General features: G+C 48.0%; 1 protein-coding gene across 11 annotated transcripts in view; it reads left to right on the plus strand.

The window, feature by feature from the left end:
• Positions 1 to 19,569, plus strand: part of TRRAP (transformation/transcription domain associated protein) — a 111,993-nt gene extending 92,424 nt beyond the window's left edge. For all 11 annotated transcript variants that reach the window (XM_081255916.1, XM_081255906.1, XM_081255913.1 and 8 more), the window contains 7 exons: positions 593 to 854; positions 3,388 to 3,613; positions 4,695 to 4,912; positions 6,206 to 6,390; positions 16,297 to 16,500; positions 16,585 to 16,779; positions 18,552 to 19,569. In XM_081255916.1, the coding sequence (XP_081112042.1) occupies positions 593 to 854; positions 3,388 to 3,613; positions 4,695 to 4,912; positions 6,206 to 6,390; positions 16,297 to 16,500; positions 16,585 to 16,779; positions 18,552 to 18,836 (1,575 nt within the window). In that variant the 3' untranslated portion in view covers positions 18,837 to 19,569. The remainder of the gene's footprint in view (positions 1 to 592; positions 855 to 3,387; positions 3,614 to 4,694; positions 4,913 to 6,205; positions 6,391 to 16,296; positions 16,501 to 16,584; positions 16,780 to 18,551) is intronic.
• The last annotated feature ends 2,005 nt before the right edge of the window (positions 19,570 to 21,574 follow it).

A 21,574-nucleotide genomic window follows, 5' to 3' on the forward strand; every position in this document is an offset into this window, starting at 1 on the left:
GAAAGACATCTCTGGCCTTAAAATGCTTATTTTGTTCACGTGTATGAGCTTAATCACTGAAATGCCACCACTGATGAGGGAGCATTGGTGGTGTGGGCAGGGCTCACTCACCAGCCACTCGTCTCCAGGAGCTGGGAGCTGGTTCTCAGGCCACAACCTTAGTGGCGGTGATAGAATAATCAGCCTTTGTTGCCCAGATATTTGTCTGGTTGGCCACGAGGCCCCTCGTTAGTACTGTGTTATTTTGTGTGTGTGCAGAGTACACTGAAGTGATCTGAAAATAGGTTTTTTTCCTTGGTTGCTCAACAGAAAGGTATGTGTATGATGCAAAAAGTGGGGTCTTGGGTCTTTTTTTTTTAAATGTTCAGGACAGTTGCTTCTCATTGTTAAGAACACAGCTCATGGCACGAGTGTCCGGGAGGCCCCCCGGTTCTGCACAGTCTGGTGCTGACGCCTGCTGTGCGCCAGGTGCCGAGAAGAGCTTTGTCAGTGGTGGGGCCGGGTGGGCGGGGCAGGTGCTTTTTGGTTGGTGGGTGGGTTGCTTGAATGGAGAGCTCTGTTGTGCGAGCTGCCTCGCGTCTCTTTCCCCCAGGTTCTCAGGCAGCTCCAGCAGGGCCTGGCGAAGTGCTACTCTGTCGCATTTGAGAAAAGTGGAGCAGTGTCGGATGCCAAGATTACGCCCCATACTCTCAACTTCGTCAAGAAGCTGGTGAGCACGTTCGGGGTGGGTCTGGAGAACGTGTCCAACGTCTCGACCATGTTCTCCAGCGCGGCCTCCGAGTCCCTGGCCCGGCGCGCACAGGCCACCGCGCAGGACCCTGTCTTCCAGAAGCTGAAGGGCCAGTTCACAACTGGTGAGTCCTGATCCAAGGGAGCTCCCACTCAACGTTTTTCCTCCGTCTTAGCATCTAAGTTAACCACATCCGTTCGTTTTCATGAGCACAGTACCAGGCGAGCTGGTTAGACTGTGTTTAAAACACAGACTGGATCACAAGGAAACTGACATTCCCTGCCTGGGACTGCACGTCCTTCCCTCCGGTGAAAGGTCAAGGTTTCAGGGCCAGAGCACCGGGCTCCCTGTCAGGTTAGACACGAGGTTTTAGGACAGACCTGCTTCTGCTCCCCCGTCCCTCCTTCTGCTTGGTTTTCATGGGAAAACGCAACAGGGTAAGGTGAGGCAGTAAGACCCAATGGTGCAGGGCCCGAGGTGACAGGTAAGATTCAGACCTGTAGTGGATTCTGGTGGCAAGATGATAAGGAGGTTGTGTTTCTAATCCTGTCCCCAGTTCAGGTTCACGCGTTTCCCTAGACCCACAGGAGCCCCACCTCTTTCTGTGTGATCTGAGGTGAACGGTCCCGTCTCCCTCAGCCCAAATCCTCATCTGTCGTAGGGACCCTCGTCCCCCCAGTGTACACACAGGCACGGCTGCATCCCCTGGAGCTCGTGCTTGTGTGGTCTGTCATCCTCTGAAAAAGGAAGAGTCTGAGATGAAAGTTTCATGGAAGCCATCATATATTACTTAAAAGAAGTGATATTTTAGTTTATCTTTATCTTAAAATGTCCAGATCATTAAATCAAATGTGGTCTGAAATAGAGAATTAGAAGTGGAACAAGTCATCCGGATTCTGATGTGAAAAAAATGACAAACACTGAAACTTCAAAGAAGGACAGCTATGAGGCTCTGACCAACCACAACGTGTAGCGAGTTTCAGATACTTAAATCAAGAGCTGTCCAATGCCTCTCGTCATGTGCCCCCAGGGAGGACCGTCTCTAGGTTTTAGCACTGTGTTCTGGTCTAGAGAGTGGAGGAGAGATGTCCCTCCATCTCCAGCAACATTGCATGCATTGGCTACTAGCTCCAAGTCTTTAAGGAGCTAAAAGGAACTTCAAAACAGTACACTAAATTTATCCCAGAGACTTATTTACAAGCAAAAACTTACACCCGAGTGTTGATAGCCACTTTATTTGTAATAGCTCCAAACTGAAGTCCACCCAAATGCCCCTCTGAGGAGAATGGATACACAACGTGTGGTATTTCCATACTCATATAAAGCAAATAAAGAGGAGTTAACAGCAACTTAGAGGAACCTCAAAGAAATTACGCTGACTGCAAAAAGCCAATCTCAAAAGGATTCCTGCTGCATGCTGCTTAATTATGAAACCCTTGTGAAATAACATAATAATCAAGATGGAGACCAGAGTAGCGGTAGCCAGGCGTCAGGGATGCGGGGAGGAGGTGGCTGTGGCTCTGAGAGGCATCGGGGCGTCTGTGGTGATGGACGGTGAGCAGCTTGGTCACGGTGCTGGTTTGGTGCTCCCTACATGACATCTCATGGAGACACACGTGCACGCGTGCACACACACAGGACACGTATCTGAATCAGCCTTGGGGGTTATGCCAATGCCTTGGTTTCAGAAAGGGGTGAGTGGCCCTCCCTGTACATTTCTTTGCACTCCTGTGAATCTATATTCATTTCAAAATAAAAGTTAACAAAAAGTAACAAACAAAAATCCATTACATGAATGTCAGGCCTGAGCTTGGTAACACCTTCCTGATCCAGAGCTGAGAAGGAGCAGCCCCTGTGTGCAGCTGCCTGCGTCCTGGCTGGGTGGCCTCTGCCGTAGCTCTGCTGGGGAGCCTGGGTGGAAACCTGCTGCCTCGTGTTGGTGCATGGGGACCTCTCCAGCCACCTGCTCGTGTGAAGTCATGCTAGAGTTAAAGGGAAACCAGAGAAATGCTGTGAAAAAAAACCCCACACAATAAAAGTACATTGACTTTCAGGGGCTTCCCTGGTGGCACAGTGGTTAAGAATCCGCCTGCCAATGCAGGGGACACGGGTTCGAGCCCTGGTCCGGGAAGATCCCACATGCCGCGGAGCAACTAAGCCCGTGCGCCACAACTACTGAGCCTGTGTGCCACAACTACTGAAGCCCACGCTCCACAACAAGAGAAGCCACTGCAATGAGAAACCCGTGCACTGTGACAAAGAGTAGCCCCTGCTTGCCGCAACTAGAGAAAGCCTGTGTGCAGCAACGAAGACCCAACACATCCAAAAATAAATAAATTTTTTTTTTTTTAAGTACATTGACTTTCATAAAACTGATGACCCTGTACACAGTTGAGGTCACGCGTGGGCGTGATGATTAGAACTGCTGGAGTAGCCACGTGCTGTGCTGAGGGCCTTAACACATGCTACCTTGTTTAACTTAATCCTTGAGGGTCCATGCTATTTATATCCGTCCTGTGACTTACAGTGCTTTGCTGCAGACTAGATGTGAGATGTGTCTGTTTCCTACCTGGGAGGTGCTTGAGCTGTGGTTTTTGTAGTGAATTAGAAATAGCCCAAATGACTAAAAATGTTTCTAATCATATTTTATTTTGCAGATTTTGACTTCAGTGTTCCAGGTTCCATGAAGCTTCATAATCTTATTTCTAAACTGAAAAAGTGGATCAAAATTCTGGAGGCTAAAACCAAGCAACTTCCAAAATTCTTCCTCATAGAAGAAAAGTGCCGGTTTTTGAGCAATTTCTCAGCGCAGACAGCTGAGGTAGAAATTCCTGGGGAATTTCTGATGCCAAAGCCAACACATTACTACATCAAGATCGCTCGGTGAGTGAACCTGACCTGGCCTGGGATCACCAAAACCTTCCCCAGCAGACCCCCAGGCAGACCTGGCCAGCGGGTCACACTGTAATTCCCTCCCCTCTGCACTCCTTCCCCCAAAACGGGAGAGGACACAGTGTTGCTCCGGGATATGAGTACCTTTAAAGGGTCTGGTCTAACCACTGGGTTCAGTGTCTTGTTTGAGTCAAGCTTGTGTTTGCTCTCAAAAGAACCCTTTCTGAATCCCCATGGAACTTGACAAAGTATAGTTTCGCAGTCTTCTGTAAACTCTTAAAGCACAGGATTCAAAAGAATCAGACAATGGTCAAATTTACCAGAGCGAAGCAAGTTGCATCTTATTTAAAATGTAAAGTGAGGGCTTCCCTGGTGGCGCAGTGGTTGAGAGTCCGCCTGCCGATGCAGGGGACACGGGTTCGTGCCCCGGTCTGGGAAGATCCCACATGCCGCAGAGCGGCTAGGCCCGTGAGCCATGGCTGCTGAGCCTGCGCATCCGGAGCCTGTGCTCTGCAAGGGGAGAGGCCACAACAGTGAGAGGCCCGCCTACCGCAAAAAAAAAAAAAAAAAAAAAAAAAAAAAAAAAATGTAAAGTGAGCTGTGAAGGGGCGACCCTTAATGGCCAGGTATTTCCTCCAAACCTGACCCGTCCTGGCCACCCCCTCCCCCTCCTGCCGTCAGTGTGCTCGGGCCCACAGCCCACGCTCGCTCCTCGGGCACCTGGTCCTCTGCCCCAGCGCCAGCCAGTGGGGCCCGCGCTCTTGTGGCTGCTGGACTCCTGGGCCAGTTAGCACCCGTCTCTGGCTGCTGAGGCTGGACCCTCGGCGTGCCTGTTTGAAACTTCCAGCATCGCCTTCTCTTCCTCCTCTCGTTTTCCCTCCGATACTGTGGCACGACCTGTACCTTGTCGCAGTGAGGTGGGGTGTAAATGACAAACCACTGCTGTCGTACAGTCTGTTTTCCAGGACAGTTCTGGCAGCCGCTTCTGTAGAGCTCCATTTTCTTCTCAAAGGAAAGGCTTGGAAGTTGGGGCTCAGGGCGTTGGTGTCTGATTGTCCACTCCTCCCGGCAGGTTTATGCCCCGGGTGGAGATTGTGCAGAAGCACAACACGGCAGCCAGGAGGCTGTACATCCGCGGGCACAACGGAAAGATCTACCCATACCTGGTCATGAATGACGCCTGCCTGACGGAGTCGCGGCGGGAGGAGCGCGTGCTGCAGCTGCTCCGCCTGCTCAACCCCTGCTTGGAAAAGAGGAAGGAAACCACCAAGAGGCACTTATTCTTCACAGGTACGAGCGCTGCCCAGGGGCTGCATGGCGACACCCAGCAGCCTGTGCCATCTGTGTCAGCAACTGCGAGTCTCTGAGCCCCACCAGGAAGGGGCAGGCCGTAGGCTGAGGGCTGGTGCCCGCACGGGCCCTGCTCCTGGAGGGAGGGGACACCTCCACCCCTGGGGCCTGAGGCTCCTCCCCGCAGGACAGGCACCCAACGAGGACTTGTCTGGAGAAGGATGCCCCGGGCCCGTGCACACGGCCCTCCTCACTTCCCCAGGAATCTTCCCAGGCTCTGGCGATGCCCAGCTGAGCAGAGGGCTTGTTGGGCGTGTGCTCACGGCACGTGGCAGTTTTTAAGTGCAGTCTTGGACCTGCTCCGGGACACAGCCTGCAGTGTGTGGGCACCGCCTGAGGTGCTGCCTGGGAGTCAAGGAGCCCCGGGCAGGTCACAGAAATCTCAGGCAGGCAGCAACCAGCAACCTCGAGTGAGGTCCTCCCAGAACCAAGTTGTTGTGGGTGAATCGTGAGCCTGTAGTAAGGGGTGTAGATGACCTGCCTGTAATCCCACCCAGAGGAGGGAACTATTGGTACACTTCAGCATTAATCCCCAGTTCAGGAGCCCACTGCAACGCATATTATCTGGTCCTGTATGGAACTTTCTTCTGCTAACTAAGTTGTGATCCAGCCTATTCTGACCTAAAATCTCTTGCCCTTAAGTTCAACATCCCCAAAATAAGAAGTATATTAAAAAAAAATAGGTCTGTAGAAAGCTGTGTGCGTTTTCACATGTATGTAACGTGATCTACCGTGTTGGTCCCAGCTGTGCTAGTTGGTTGTTCTTTACTGCTTCCAAAGAAACAAGCTCCTGGTTAGTTCCAGGTGGTGGTCCATGTACGTCCCCTGGAGTCCTGTAGGAATTTCTTCATGGGTTGAAGCCATGGCAGCGGGCCAGTGGCTATGCTTTCTTTAACTGGCGTTAGATTGAATCAACTCTCGATTAGAAGTCAGAGGCGTCGTGTGCCCGCCGCCCCCCCGCAGGCCAGCAGACTCGGCTCAGAGCTGCGCCGCTTAGCTCCAGAGCACTTGGCGGCACAGCCTCCTTGTTCTTCTCGTGAGGTTGCCTAGTGAGGCCTTCCTGGTCACCTGTGCCATAAACGCAGGTCACGGGCCTGCTAGACGGAGCCTCAGGCCGTGGGCTGAGGCCACCGTGCCGTGTGACCGGGCTCTCCCAGCTTCACTCTCGCCTCTGCCCCAGTGCTGGCCTGTGGGCCCCACTCTCATCTGCCCATCTCTCCCCTCTCTCCTCAGTCCCGCGCGTGGTGGCCGTGTCCCCGCAGATGCGCCTGGTGGAGGACAACCCATCCTCACTCTCCCTGGTGGAGATCTACAAGCAGCGCTGTGCCAAGAAGGGCATCGAGCACGACAACCCCATCTCCCGCTACTACGACCGCCTGGCCACCGTGCAGGCGCGCGGGACGCAGGCCAGCCACCAGGTATGGGGGCACCGGGGCCGGGGCTGGGCAGGGGGTCCAGTTGGACTGGTGAGGTGGCCATGGGCCTTGGTGAAGGGGCATTTGCCGCAGACCATTTGTTGTAACAGGACAGAGAGGTACGTTTCAACCTTGCAGAGCCTCGTAGTCCTTTACCTGCACTTGCAGAGAGGCCCAGATATCAGAATTTTAAAATAACTTTATGGCAGGTTCATTTGGCCAACAAACCAGGTCTAGGTGATGGGAGGCTGTCTCCCCACATAGTGTTCACATTTGTCTGGTTTGCTGCAAGGCCTTAAGGTACCACACAGTCTTTGTACCACATGTACATTCTAAAATACAGAAAGTGGGGAACCCTGAAACACGTCAGGCCGGCTGTTTTTGTCGCCTAGGGTGGCAGCACAGTGCCCCCCGCCGAGTCCTGGACAGCTCTCGGCTGCACCCGTCAGGTGGACGAAGGTCCCTCTCCATCTGCAGGTTCCTGCCCTTGATGGATAGCAGGGCAGGGGTGGCCCCTGGATGAGAAGGTTTTATCCAGAATTGTCTGCGTCACCAAAATGCAGCACTTTGGGCCGTTCTCTGGATGCCTCTGGCGTCCTTCCTGTGTTTCCCGAGAGGGCCTCACGGTTTCTAGGAGAGACACCCCAGAGCTGGAAGCTGTGACTTGCCTCTGTTCTCCCGGGGACTGGTCTACATTAATCTGGGTCCCAGAGGCCTTGGTTTAGGTGGATGGAGCCCACAGGTGCTCGTTTCACCCACCGCGGCAGTGCTCAGGGCACAGGGTCTTGTGTAAGCCTCCACCTTCTTGCCAGTTAGGCAGGTGGGATTCCTCTGTTCTGGTTGGCCTCTGTGGAGCATGGGCAGTTTTGGGGTGTTTGTGGGAGATGAATGGATTGGATTCTTCAGGCTGCATGTACCTTTGACAGTGTGGAAGCCAGCACCTCCCATCTGCAAATACACAGCTACCTCAGAATGCCCTGTCGCTTTGTAAAGATGGAGCTGATGACTGGTCCAGCGTAGAAACAGTGCTAGGGTCCTGCTGGGCCAGCTGGAGATGCTGACAATACAAATAATCCCAGCTTGGTTCCCTCTTCTTAGTTTTTGTCCCCTAGTTTGTTTTGTTATTAACTCTGCTGCTTCATCCTTTGCAGTTTTTTATAACACCTTTGGGTATTATAATTGGGATATTATTCACATGCCATAAAATTTCCCCTTTAAGATGTACGATTTAATGTTTTCAGTATTCACAGAGTTAGTCATCACCACTATCTATCTTTGAAACATTTCATCACCCGAAAAAAACTTGATACCTGTTACTAGTCACTCCCTATTCTTCTCTGTCCCCACCCCTGGTGACCACAGATCTTTCGTCTCTGTGAATTTGCTTATTCTGGATGCATCATGTGATCGGAATCATACAACATGTGGTCTTCAATGTCTGGCTTCTTTCATTGAGCATGTTCTCAAGGTTATCTGTTTTGTAGCATGTGTCAGTAGTTTGTTTCTTTTTATTGCTGATTATTCCCTTGTATAAATATAACACATTTAATTTATCTGTTCATGAGTTGATAGACTTTAGCTTGTTTATACTGTTATGATTAATGCTGCTGTGAACATTTGTGTACATGTTTTTGTGTGGGCCTGTGTTTTCATTTCTCTTGGATATATACCTAGGAGTAGAATTGCTGGGTTATATGGTAGCTCTTACGTTTAACATTCTGATGAACTGCCAAACTGTTTTCCAAAGTGACCGCAATATATGAGGGTTCTAATCTCTCCACAGTCTTGCCAGTGCTTAGTATTGTCTGTCTTTTTGATTATAGCCATCCTAGTGGGTGTGAAGGGCTAGCTCATTTTGGTTGAGAACCAGTGATGCTGCGTATTTTTTCATTTGCTAATTGGCTGTTTGTGTATTTTCTTTGGAGAAAAGTCTGTTCGGGTCCTTTGCTTGTTTTTAAATTGGGTGATTTGTCTTTTTATTGTTGATTCTAAGAATTCTTCATATGTTCTGGGTGTAAGTGACTTGATACAGGTGACTTCACCTTCTTGGCTGTGTATCGGCCATGTTGTCCTGCTTCTTTTCATGCCTCATAATTTTCTGTTGAAAACTGGATGTTTCGGATAATATAATGTGGCAACTCTAGAAATCACATCCTTCCCCCCAAGGTTCGTTGTTGTTGCTGTTTGTTCGTTTTAGTGACTTTCCTGGGCTAATTCTCTCCAGGATGCCATTGAGGAATATCCAAAACCAAAAAACCAAACTCATCAACTCTCCCTAGAGGACCTGACCACTCCTCACACAAGTGCAGCCACTGAGGCATCTCCTCAGTTAGCCCAGCGGCCAGCCAGTGATTTACAGAGATATTCTTTTCTTTTTTTTTTGAATGTTAAAATTGTATTTATTTTTTTATACAGCAGGTTCTTATTAGTTATCCATTTTATATATATTAGTATATATATGTCAATCCCAATCTCCCAATTCATCACACCACCACCCCCACCCCTGCCATTTTCCACCCTTGGTGTCCATACGTTTGTTCTCTACATCTGTGTCTCAATTTCTGCCCTGCATACCAGTTCATCTGTACCATTTTTCTAGGTTCCACATATATGCGTTAGTATACGATATTTGTTTTTCTCTTTCTGACTTACTTCACTCTGTATGACGGTCTCTAGATTCATCCACATCTCTACAGATGACCCAATTTCGTTCCTTTTTATGGCTGAGTAATATTCCATTGTATGTATGTACCACATCTTCTTTATCCATTCGTCTGCCGATGGGAACTTAGGTTGCTTCCATGACCTGGCTATTGTAAATGGTGCTGCAATGAGCATTGGGGTGCGTGTGTCTTTTTGAATTATGGTTTTCTCTGGGTATATGCCCAGTAGTGGGATTGCTGGGTCATATGGTAGTTCTATGTTTAGTTTTTTAAGGAACCTCCATACTGTTCTCCATAGTGGCTGTATCAATTTACATTCCCACCAACAGTGCAAAAGGATTCCCTTTTCTCCACACCCTCTCCAGCATTTGTTGTTTGTAGACTTTCTGATGATGCCCATTCTAACTGGTGTGAGGTGATACATCATTGTAGTTTTGATTTGCATTTCTCTAATAATTAGTGATGTTGAGCAACTTTTCATGTGCTTCTTGGCCATCTATATGTCTTCTTTGGAGAAATGTCTATTTAGGTCTTCTGCCCATTTTTGGATTGGGTTGTTTGTTTTTTTTAATATTGAGTTGCATGAGCTGTTTATATATATTTTGGAGATTAATCCTTTGTCCATTGATTTGTTTGCAAATATTTTGTCCCATTCTGAGGGTTGTCTTTTCGTCTTGTTTGTGGTTTCCTTTGCTATGCAAAAGCTTTTAAGTTTCATTAGGTCCCATTTGTTTATTTTTGGTTTTATTGCCATTACTCTAGGAGGTGGATCAAAAAAGATCTTGCTGTGATTTATGTCAAAGAGTGTTCGTCCTATGTTTTCCTCTAAGAGTTTTATAGTGTCCGGTCTTACGTTTAGGTCTGTAATCCATTCTGAGTTTATTTTTGTGTATGATGTTAGGGAGTGTTCTAATTTCATTCTTTTACATGTAGCTGTCCAATTTGCCCAGCACCACTTATTGAAGAGGCTGTCTTTTCTCCATTGTATATCGTTGCCTCCTTTCTCATAGATTAGTTGACCATGGGTGTGTGGGTTTATCTCTGGGCTTTCTGTCTTGTTCCATTAATCTATATTTCTGTTTTTGTGCCAGTTCCATATTGTCTTGATTACTGTAGCTTTGTAGTATAGTCTGAAGTCAGGGAGTCTTGATTGCTCCAGCTCTGCTTTTTTCCCTCAAGACTGCTTTGGCTATTCAGGGTCTTTTGTGTCTCCATACAAATTTTAAGATTTTTTGTTCTAGTTCTATAAAAAAATGCCATTGGTAATTTGATAGGGAGTGCATTGAACCTGTAGATTGCTTTGGGTAGTATAGTCATTTTTGTAATATTGATTCTTCCAATCCAAGAACATGGTATATCTCTCCATCTGTTGGTATCATCTTTAATTTCTTTCATCAGTGTCTTCTAGTTTTCTGCATACAGGTCTTTTGTCTCCCTAGGTAGGTTTATTCCTGGGTATTTTATTCTTTTTGTTGCAATGGTAAATGGGAGTGTTTCCTTAATTTCTCTTTCAGATTTTTCATCATTAGTGTATAGGAATGCAAGAGGTTTCTGTTCATTAATTTTCTATCCTGCAACTTTACCAACTTGATTGATTAGCTCTAGTAGTTTTCTGGTGGCATCTTTAGGATTCTCTATGTTATAGTATCATGTCATCTGCAAACGGTGACAGTTTTACTTCTTCTTTTCCAATTTGTATTCCTTTTATTATTTTTTCTTCTCTGATTGCCATGGCTAGGACTTCCAAAACTATTTTGAATAATAGTGGTGAGAGTGGACATCTTTGTCTTATTCCTGATCTTAGAGGAAATGCTTTCAGTTTTTGACCATTGAGAATGATGTTTGCTGTGGGTTTGTCATATATGGCCTTTATTATGTTGAGGTAGGTTCCCTCTATGCCCACTTTCTAGAGAGTTTTTATCATAAATGGGTATTGAATTTTGTCAAAAGCTTTTTCTGCATCTATTGAGATGATCATATGGTTTTTATTCTTCAATTTGTTAATATGGTGTATCACATTGATTGATTTGCGTATATTGAAGAATCCTTGCATCCCTGTGATAAATCCCACTTGATCATGGTGTGTGATCCTTTTAATGTGTTGTTGGATTCTGTTTGCTAGTATTTTATAGAGGATTTTTTCATCTATATTCATCAGTGATATTGGTCTGCAGTTTTCTTTTTTTGTAGTATCTTTGTCTCGTTTTGGTATCAGGGCGTTGGTGGCCTTGTAGAATGAGTTTGGGAGTGTTCCTTCCTCTGCAATTTTTTGGAAGAATTTGAGAAGAATGGGTGTTAGCTCTTCTCTAAATGTTTGATAGAATTCACTTGTGAAGTCATCTGGTCCTGGACTTTTGTTTGTTGGAAGATTTTTAATCACAGTTTCAATTTCACTACTTGTGATTGGTCTGTTCCTATTTTCTCTTTCTTCCTGGTTCAGTCTTGGAAGGTTATACCTTTCTAAGAAGTTGTCCATTTCTTCCAGGTTGTCCATTTTATTGGCATAGAGTTGCTTGTAGTAGTCTCTTCGGATGCTTTGTATTTCTGTTGTGTCTGTTGTAACTTCTCCTTTTTCATTTCTAATTTTATTGATTTGAGTCCTCTCCCTCTTTTTCTTTTTTTTTTTTTTTTTTTTTTTTGGTGGTACACGGGCCTCTCACTGTTGTGGCCTCTCCCGTTGTGGAGCACAGGCTCCGGACGCACAGGCTCAGCGGCCATGGCTCACGGGCCCAACTGCTCCGTGGCATGTGGGATCTTCCCGGACCGGGACACGAACCCACGTCCCCTGCATCGGCAGGCGGACTCTCAACCACTGCGCCACCAGGGAAGCCCATCCCTCTTTTTCTTGATGAGTCTGGCTAATGGTTTATCAATTTTGTTTATCTTCTCAAAGAACCAGCTTTTAGTTTTATTGATCTTTGCTATTGTTTTCTTTGTTTCTATTTATTTCTACTCTGATCTTATGATTTCTTTCCTTCTGCTTACTTTGGGTTTTGTTTGTTCTTTCTCTAGTTCTTCAGGTGTAAGGTTAGATTGTTTATTTGTAGTTTTTCTTGTTTCTTGAGGTAGACTTGTATAGCTATAAACTTCCCTCTTAGAGCTGCTTTTGCTGCATCCCATAGGTTTTGGATCATCGTGTTTTCATTGTCATTTGTCTGTATTTTTTTATTTCTTCAGTGATCTCTTGGTTATTTAGTAACATATTGTTTAGCCTCCATGTGTTTGTTTTTTTTACATCTTTTTCCTTGTAATTCATTTCTAATCTCATAGCATTGTGGTCAGAAAAGACGCTTGATATGATTTCAGTTTTCTTAAATTTACTGAGGCTTGATTTGTGACCCAAGATGTGATCTATCCTGGAGAATGTTCCATGTGCACTTGAGAAGAAAGTGTAATCTGTTTTGGGATGGAATGTCCTATAAATATCAATTAAATCTGTCTGGTCTATTGTGTCATTTGTAGCTTGTGTTTCCTTATTAATTTTCATTTTGGATGATCTGTCCATTGGTGTAAGTGAGGTAGGTTCCCACTATTATTGTGTTACTGTCGATTTCCTCTCTTATAGCTGTTAGCAGTTGCCTTATGTATCGAGGTGCTCCTATGTTGGGTGCATATATATTTATAATTGTTATATCTTCTTCTTGGATTGATCCCTTGATCATTATGTAGTGTCCTTTCTTGTCTCTTGTAACATTCTTTATTTTAAAGTCTATTTTATCTGATATGAGTATTGCTACTCCAGCTTTCTTTTGATTTCCATTTGCATGGAATATCTTTTTCCATACCCTCACTTTCAGTCTGAATGTGTCCCTAGGTCCTCAGTGGGTCTCTTGTAGACAGCATATATATGGGTCTTGTTTTTGTATCCATTCAGCAAGCCTGTGTCTTTTGGTTGGAGCATTTAATCCATTCACATTTAAGGTAATTATCGATATGTATGTTCCTATTACCATTTTCTTAATTGTTTTGGGTTTGTTTTTGTAGGTCCTTTTCTTCTCTTGTTTTTCCCACTTAGAGAAGTTCCTTTAGCATTTGTTGTAGAGCTGGTTTGGTGGTGCTGAATTCTCTTAGCTTTTGCTTGTCTGTAAAGCTTTTGATGTCTCCATTGAATCTGAATGAGATCCTTGCTGGGTAGAGTAATCTTGGTTGTAGGTTCTTCCCTTTCATCACTTTAAGTATATCATGACACTCCCTTCTGGCTTGTAGAGTTTTTGCTGAGAAATCAGATGTTAACCTTATGGGAGTTCCCTTGTATGTTATTTGTCGTTTTTCCCTTGCTGCTTTCAATAATTTTTCTTTGTCTTTAATTTTTGCCAATTTGATTACTATGTGTCTCAGTGTGTTTCTCCTTGGGTTTATCCTGTATGGGACTCTCTGGGTTTCCTGCACTTGGGCGGCTATTTCCTTTCCCATGTTAGGGAAGTTTTCGACTATAATCTCTTCAAATATTTTCTCAGGTCCTTTCTCTCTCTCTTCTCCTTCTGGGACCCCTGTAATGCCAATATTGTTGGGTTTAATGTTGTCCCAGAGGTCTCTTAGGCTGTCTTCATTTCTTTTCATTCTTTTTTCTTTAGTCTGTTCCGTAGCAGTGAATTCCACCATTCTGTCTTCCAGGTCACTTATCCGTTCTTCTGCCTCAGTTATTCTATTATTGATTCCTTCTAGTGTAGTTTTCATTTCAGTTATTGTATTGTTTATCTCTGTTTGTTTGTTCTTTAATTCTTCTAGGTCTTTGTTAAACATTTCTTGCATCTTCTCGATCTTTGCCTCCATTCTTTTTCCGAGGTCCTGGATCATCTTCACTATCATTATTCTGAATTATTTCTCGGGAAGGTTGCCTATCTCCACTTCATTTAGTTGGTTTTCTGGTGTCTTATCTTTTTCCTTCATCTCATACATAGCCCTCTGCCTTTTCATATTGTCTATCTTTCTGTGAATGTGTTTTTTGTTCCACAGGCTGCAGGATTGTAGTTCTTCTTGCTTCTGCTGTCTGACCTCTGGTGGATGAGGCTATCTAAGAGGCTTGTGCAAGTTTCCTGATGGGAGGGACTGGTGGTGGGTAGAGCTGGCTGTTGCTCTGGTGGGCTGAGCTCAATTAAACTTTAATCCCCTTGTCTGTTGATGGGTGGGGCTGTGTTCCCTCCCTGTTGTTTGTTTGGCTTGAGGCGACCCAACACTGGAGCCTACCCGGGTGGGGCTAATGGCAGACTCTGGGAGGGTTTCACGCCAAGGAGTACTTCCCAGAACTTCTGCTGCCAGTGTCCTTGTCCTCACAGTGAGACACAGTCACCCCCCACCTCTGCAGGAGACCCTCCAACACTAGCAGGTAGGTCTGGTTCAGTCTCCTATGGGGTCACTGCTCCTTCCCCTGGGTCCTGATGCACACATTGCTTTGTGTGTGCTCTCCAAGAGTGGAGTCTCTGTTTCCCCAGTCCTGTCAAAGTCCTGCAATCAAATCCTGCTAGCCTTCAAAGTCTGATTCTCTAGGAATTCCTCCTCCCGTTGCTGGACCCCAGGTTGGGAAGCCTGACGTGGGTCTCAGAATCTTCACTCCAGTGGGTGGACTTCTGTGGTATGAGTGTTCTCCAGTTTGTGGGTCACCCACCCAGCAGCTACGGGATTTGATTTTATTGTGATTGCGCCCCTGCTACCGTCTCATTGTGGCTTCTCCTTTGTCTTTGGATGTGGGTATCTTTTCTGGTGAGTTCCAGTGTCTTCCTGTCGGTGATCATTCAGCAGTTAGTTGTGATTCTGTTGCTCTCACAAGAGGGAGTGAGAGCACGTCCTTCTACTCTGCCGTCTTGAGCCAATCACATACAGAGATTTTCTTAAATGCTTTGAATCAATAAGTTTTCAGCCTTTTCTGCAGGCCCCTGTGTGTGTGTGTCTGTGTGTGTGTGGGCGGGGGGGGGGGCGGGTAGCTCACAACTCTGCCGTAGCCTTCACCGCCTGCTTGTGCAGAATCTCGCTGTCAACCAGAAGTGAGAGCGTGGACCTTCTGAGGTTTCTCATGAGCACGAGGCTGGCCTTCAGGGTTCCCAGGAATGTGGTGGAGCTTTTCAAAGCCCCCACATCGTCTCACTCCCCAGCTTGTCCCTGGTCTGGCCGCCCTCTTGTGTGCTCTGAGTTCAAACAGACAAGCCCAGTAAATGGGGTTTTTTTTCCAGAAGCTGCTGACAGGTCACCAGTGACCATCCTCTGGGGATCAGGCCTTTCTGGGGTCACCACACCGATTCTGCCCACTCCAGTGGCTGTTAGCCTGCTTGTTTTTACAGCTGCCGAGGATGCAAGGCTGTTCGTTTTCAGGGCCACTTTGGAGCTGGGGAGGAAGGGATGGGAATAGGACAATTAAACTGCCACAAAGCTCACTGTTCTCACTAAGATTCAGCCTTCTTTTTCTTGAATAAAAGTTGCTCAGATTGTTGCAAACCTTTAATTTCCAGAGTTCTGGAAAAGTTTGTTTTGATGGTTTTTGCCGGTGTTCTCACTGCATTTATGGAGCAGTAGATTTTGGAAGTCCTCATTCTGCTATCTCAGAAGGGCTTCTTTCCATTTTGCTGATGAAATGAACAGAAACAATGCGTGATTGGAGGTCTGCATGGTTCTTGGTTGCTCACGGCCTGCGTACTAGTGGTTATTCAGAGCACGTGGGTGTGACTTAGCCCAGAAGAGACCTGTGTACCCTTACCAGTTGGTCTAACAGGAGCCAAATTAACTCAACGAACTCTTTTTGGAGACCATCTCTAAATATGTGATGTTTGAAGCAGTGTTGTGAGTCTTCCAGTGCAGAATTCAGTTTAAAGTGTTCTGTATCATCTAATCTCATTTTAGGACTAGCTCCTTCAGTTTATAAAACTTTTGTCTTTAATATTCTTGGTTACAAAGTATCCAACTATTCTTTTGATCTTCTGTTCATCGGCCTGGTATATTCTGTAGTTGGTGAGTTATAGTATTCAGCTAATTACCTAAATTCTTGGTGAAACAGATCATTACACATCACGCAGCTGAGGCTTTTATTCACAGAGCTCCATTGTTGCTTTGGGCATAAGACATGGAACCTTGGAGGGAAATTGGCCAATTTTGTGCATCCTCATGATTAGTCAAATGACACTGCATATGTATTTGTCAGCAAAGTTCACTCAAGTGGCGCTAAGCAAGAAAGAAATTACAGTATGAGAGTTTTCTTTTTGAAGGAAAAAAATAAGTGAATTAGATGGGAGAGTCATGGAGTGATGTGTCATTCCAGGTCCTTCGAGACATCCTCAAGGAAGTTCAGAGCAACATGGTGCCACGCAGCATGCTTAAGGAGTGGGCTCTGCACACCTTCCCCAACGCCACCGACTACTGGACCTTTCGCAAGATGTTCACCATCCAGCTCGCGCTCATTGGCTTTGCGGAGTTCGTCCTGCATCTCAATAGGCTCAACCCCGAGATGCTGCAGATCGCTCAGGTAACCTGATGTGAGCAGCCAGCCCTCCTGTAGCATCTGCATCCTACTGTTTAAGTTTCTAAAGCATCTCCTTCTGAACTTTAGGACACCGGCAAACTGAACGTGGCCTACTTTCGATTTGATATAAACGATGCAACTGGAGACTTAGATGCCAACCGTCCTGTCCCTTTTCGCCTCACACCCAACATTTCTGAGTTTCTGACCACCATCGGTGTCTCTGGCCCATTGACCGCATCCATGATCGCTGTCGCCCGGTGCTTCGCCCAGCCCAACTTCAAGGTAGGTAAGGGGTCGTCTTGTGAGGAGCACAGACTGGATAACTCTGCACGTGATGGGCTCACAGGAGCCCCTGATCTGCAGACAAGGAAGGAGGAGGGAAGAGCTGTTGCTGCTGTGCATTCACAGTGCGTTCACTGGGGAAAAGGGGTTTAAAACGTTCTCTGTCCATGAGTGTTTAGGATGCTGAACCCAGTTTACAAAGAGCAATCTAGAAGCCTCTCTTGGATAATTTCCCCAGCTACTACCTCTGTGTGTCGGTTTTGTTTACTCCATTTTATAGCTACCTTCAGTTTCTCATTTTGCAAACCTTTCTGCTTAAGAGGGCAGGTGTGTCCGTGTTGGATGGCTCCTGTCTTACTGGGGCTACGGTGACAGGCCCTAAACAGACATGACACATGAGGCAGAACCGCCCCCCCCCCCCGTGAGAGGCCACGTGGCAGATGCCCTTGGCCATGCCAGGGCTGTGACATTCTGCACCCGGCGCTGTGCTCGGGGAGGACAGACAGGGATTCAAATCCAGCTCATTCTCACCCTGATCCTGTCTCTCCACAGTTGGGGACGGAACACAATTTACTTTATTTTTTCTTTTAATTTCTGAGACCAGCTGTACTACTATTTGTTTGTTTGTTGTTTTCCCAGATAAGCAGTTTGTGTCTAGAGAAGGCTTCAGACACCAGTTGCTTTCGCAAAACACTTACATAGAACAGGTTGTACGTTATGGAATAATCTCTTAACTGTCAACCAGAACTTTGTGCTCTTTTTAATCTTCGGTTGCACATGCCCATCAATGTGGGCTGCTGCTGTGGGATATAGTGATGAGCTGTTATGAACATGAGTGAGAACAAAGAGTCCTACGGTTCCTTCTAGAGAAAGGAGTCTGCTCTAATGCAGGGAACAGCAGTGCACTTTATCCACTTTGGCTTAAGGCTTGAAATATGAAGTTCTCAGAACAATTGTTTCTACGCAATCAGGGTAATCCTTAGAGTGGCATTTAATTGAAAACTTTAGAAAGAGTGAAGAAGGCCCTCCATATATTAAAGACCTGTTACGACTTGGAAAAACACCGGGAGTTACTCTGCACAGTCTGAGCTGCTGTAGACAGGAGGGAACTGGGCCTTCTCCAAACTCTGGGCCCAAATGTAGTGACTGCCTTTACGTTAGGCTAATATAGAGACCATGCTGTGTGGGAATCTCCTTTAAAAACACATTCTGTTGGGGCCAAGTAACACAGAATAAAACCCTCAGCATGTCAGTCGAAGTTACTTTTAAGCAGCCCTGGGGCCTCACGAAGCTCCCGCGTCCTTTGATGGTGACGATGGGCTGAGGTCCCATGTTGTGGCTCAGGAGGACCTGTGCACGGTGTGTTTGTCGTGGGCACGCCATCTTGTCAGTGATGTCAGTGCCACCGCTGGCCTCTGGGTCCCCGGCCCTTCTCCTCCAGTCCCCTCTCCCGGGTGCTTCTCACCTTCCTGCTGCGGTCACCACCTCCCTCCCTGTGGACCCAGTTCCCACAGTTCCCTGACCCCAGGGGGAGCGGCAGCCACTGGCCCCTCCCTCCCTCCCCCTCCCTCTTTCCTCAGCTTAGAATCCACGGGGTGTCATCACGCGTGTCTGGCTGCGGTGACCCCACCAGCGTGCCTGTGGTGCCTGGCCCCGGGTGCTGAGGCTGATGGCCCGTCGGCCGCCATGGCTGAGCCCCCTCACTCACTGGGGAGCCGCCCTCGGGGCTGTTGTAGGTTAAGCGCGGACCGTCCTGTCCTCTCCCCTCCCAGGTGGATGGCATCCTGAAAACCGTGCTTCGGGACGAGATCATCGCTTGGCACAAAAAGACGCAGGAGGACACGTCATCTCCTCTGTCAGCCGCCGGGCAGCCCGAGAACATGGACAGCCAGCAGCTGGTCTCCCTCGTCCAGAAGGCCGTCACGGCCATCATGACCCGCCTGCACAACCTTGCGCAGTTCGAGGGCGGGGAGAGCAAAGTGAACACCCTGGTGGCCGCCGCCAACAGCCTGGACAACCTGTGCCGCATGGATCCCGCCTGGCACCCCTGGCTGTGAGCTCGGCCGCGGTTGGCCGGGAGGGCGGTTGTTCCCCTCATAGTTGGAGGGGGATGAGCGTCAGGAAGGTGAGGCCATTCGAGGTGGGAGCTGGACTTACCCACAGCTTTTAAAGTAACCTTTAAAGAAGCCAGGATTCCCTGGTGGGGGATTTATGAATTCTTTTTTATTGAGTTCCTCCCTCCGTGTGAATGTATAGATTGAACTGTAGAAAACGCTTCTGTGTCGTCATTTTTAACTTTCAGAAGTTATACCTCCCAGGAGCTTCGTGCTTTTGTACAGAACTTTGTAACAAGTGTACAGAAGACCCACTTCGTTAGAGAACAGGAAATTATGAACAAACTGTGTTGGATTTTCTCTGAGCACAAACTTCTACGCTGTACGTAACCAGCCTCGGGAGCCTCACTGAGCAGCCGACTGGATGGATGAGGCCCGGGGCCCCAAGGGCCGCCCACTCCCCCTGCGTTCGGAGTCGGATTCCTCTGGGGAAACAGAACTGGAGAGCTGGCGGTGAACCTTACTTTACCGGCTGGCTCTTTGGATGTCTTCTAGACATTTGCTGTCACTGTACTTGGAAAAAAGGAACACTTTTTCCTTCTTAATTTAGAAAGAAGCAACGAAGGTTTGTTCGTTAACGCCAGTCTGTTCACATTTTTATAAATATGAGCCTTGAGAATGTTCTATCTGAATTTGTACAGTGTGATTTTTTTAGAATAAATATTTTATAAAAGGATGAGTTGTTTCTGTGAGGTGTTCCCTCTGCCCCTCAGGGCCCCAGGCCAGCGCGGCCTATGCCCCGTTGTGGTTCCACAGTGACGGTCACATGCGTCCAGGCAGGGTCTCGGCTGGGACTTGGGTCTGAACCACTCGGCGTGTGCTGTGATGCTGACCAGAAGTGCTGGTCCTGACTGATGGCGTCAGAGATGCCCAGGGATCTGGTCCCTTCAGCTGTGTTCACGTGTTACAGGGCTGCTGCTGTGTAACCTGTGTGTGAAGGGGAGACGCCCAGAGGCCTTATCCCGGACCTGCGTCCCCGACGGGGCTGTTCCTGGTGCCTGGAGCCCCACCCCTCGCCTCAGCTCCACCGGCTCGTTGGCCTTCAGGCCCTCCATCGTCACCTCAGGTACGGAGTGAACCAAGCAGCAGAGCCCTGCCCTGGAAAACACTGGAGGGACGGTTCCCCAGTGCAGGCCGTGCTGTCAGCAGGACGAGAAACTGAGGCAGGATGGAGGAAGGGGTTGTGACCTTAAAGTTATGATTCTGAATTTAGAAGGACTCGCCCCTTTGGGAAGTGTACCACATGTGCAGTGAGGAGGACAGCCTCTGAACAGCTCAGGGCCCAGAGAGCAAGGCCCCCTCGGGGCCGGGGCCCTCGACCCCCAGGCCTGCCCTGTACCCCAGTGTCCCAGGCTAGCACAGGGTGAAGCCTGCAGCTGAGTTCACCCAAACCTCACCACAAGTCCAGTCCAGGGGGCGTAAACAAACGTGCTAGAAGCAGCGAAAGCTTGAGACTGTGGTGGCGCTGGGATACCATGGGGTGCCAGCACATTTGGGGTGGGTGGGACTGATGGCTACACCTTGAGGTCACCGTGCTGGTCTCCAGTCCTGGGAAACAGGTGGGCCCACAGCCCCTCCACTGCACAGAGAGGTGCAGCTCAGGGTGAGCAAGCAGCTCCTCCACGGTCCAGAGTCCCAGAGCCAGTCGTGGAGGAACAGCCTAAACCTCATCCAGCTTGACTCTGGCCCCGAGGCTGCACCCTGGAGCACAGATGGAGGCCGAGGGGCTGGGTTTTGCCCAATTGACTGGACTCTCCCATTTCTTTTTTTGTTTTTCCTTCATAAATTTATTTATTTATCTTTTGGCTGTGTTGGGTCTTCGTTGCCACACGCGGGCTCTCTCTAGTTGCAGCGAGCGGGGGCTACTCTTTGTTGCGGTGTGCGGGCTTCTCACTGCGGTGGCTTCTCTTGTTGCGGAGCACGGGCTCTAGGTGCACAGGCTTCAGTAGTTGCGGCACGCAGGCTCAGTAGTTGTGGCTCACGGGCTCTAGAGTGCAGGCTCAGTAGTTGTGGTGCACGGGCTTAGTTGCTCCGCGGCATGTGGGATCTTCCCGGACCAGAGCTTGAACCCGTGTCCCCTGCATTGGCAGGCGGATTCTTAACCACTGCGCCACCACGGAAGTCCCTCTCCCATTCTTTCTTTGGAGCTAATTATGAGTTATTTTACAAATACTTGGCTGTTTTTGTGAGAAAGCATCTTGGATTGCAGAATGACAGAAGCCTGTATCTAAAATGACAGGTGTCATCGTGCCGTCAGGCTGGACGGGGAAGACGCCCATCTGACAGTCCTCACTGTGTAACAGGGTCTCGCGAGCCGGGGTCAGGACTCAATTGAAACAAGCCACTGAGTTGCCCTTGTGCGCTTGGAGAGTTGGCATGGAGCCTGGTGGTTGCGTAGATGTGTGGATGGTGGTTGGGTGAAGGGAACATTTGTTTCTTAACCTCGATAGTTGGGAGTCTGGAGGCGGTATCCTGGTGAGAAGGGCCCGGATTCCGTGCCAGGCTCGCCCACACTGTGTCCCAGGCACTGACCCTGGTTTCTAGGAAAACCAGCCTCCGAAGAGCCAGGGCAGGAGAGAGTTCCCCACTGGAGACCCAGCATCTCCCGAGTGCTGCCTGGAAGTCGGAGTTGGGAGTCCTGAGCCAGTGCTTCAGTGACCAGGAGCCTCTGCATTCTTCCC

Source organism: Mesoplodon bidens (assembly GCF_964165515.1).
Source record: "Mesoplodon bidens genome assembly, chromosome: 15".
Classification (NCBI taxonomy): Eukaryota; Metazoa; Chordata; class Mammalia; order Artiodactyla; family Ziphiidae; genus Mesoplodon; species Mesoplodon bidens.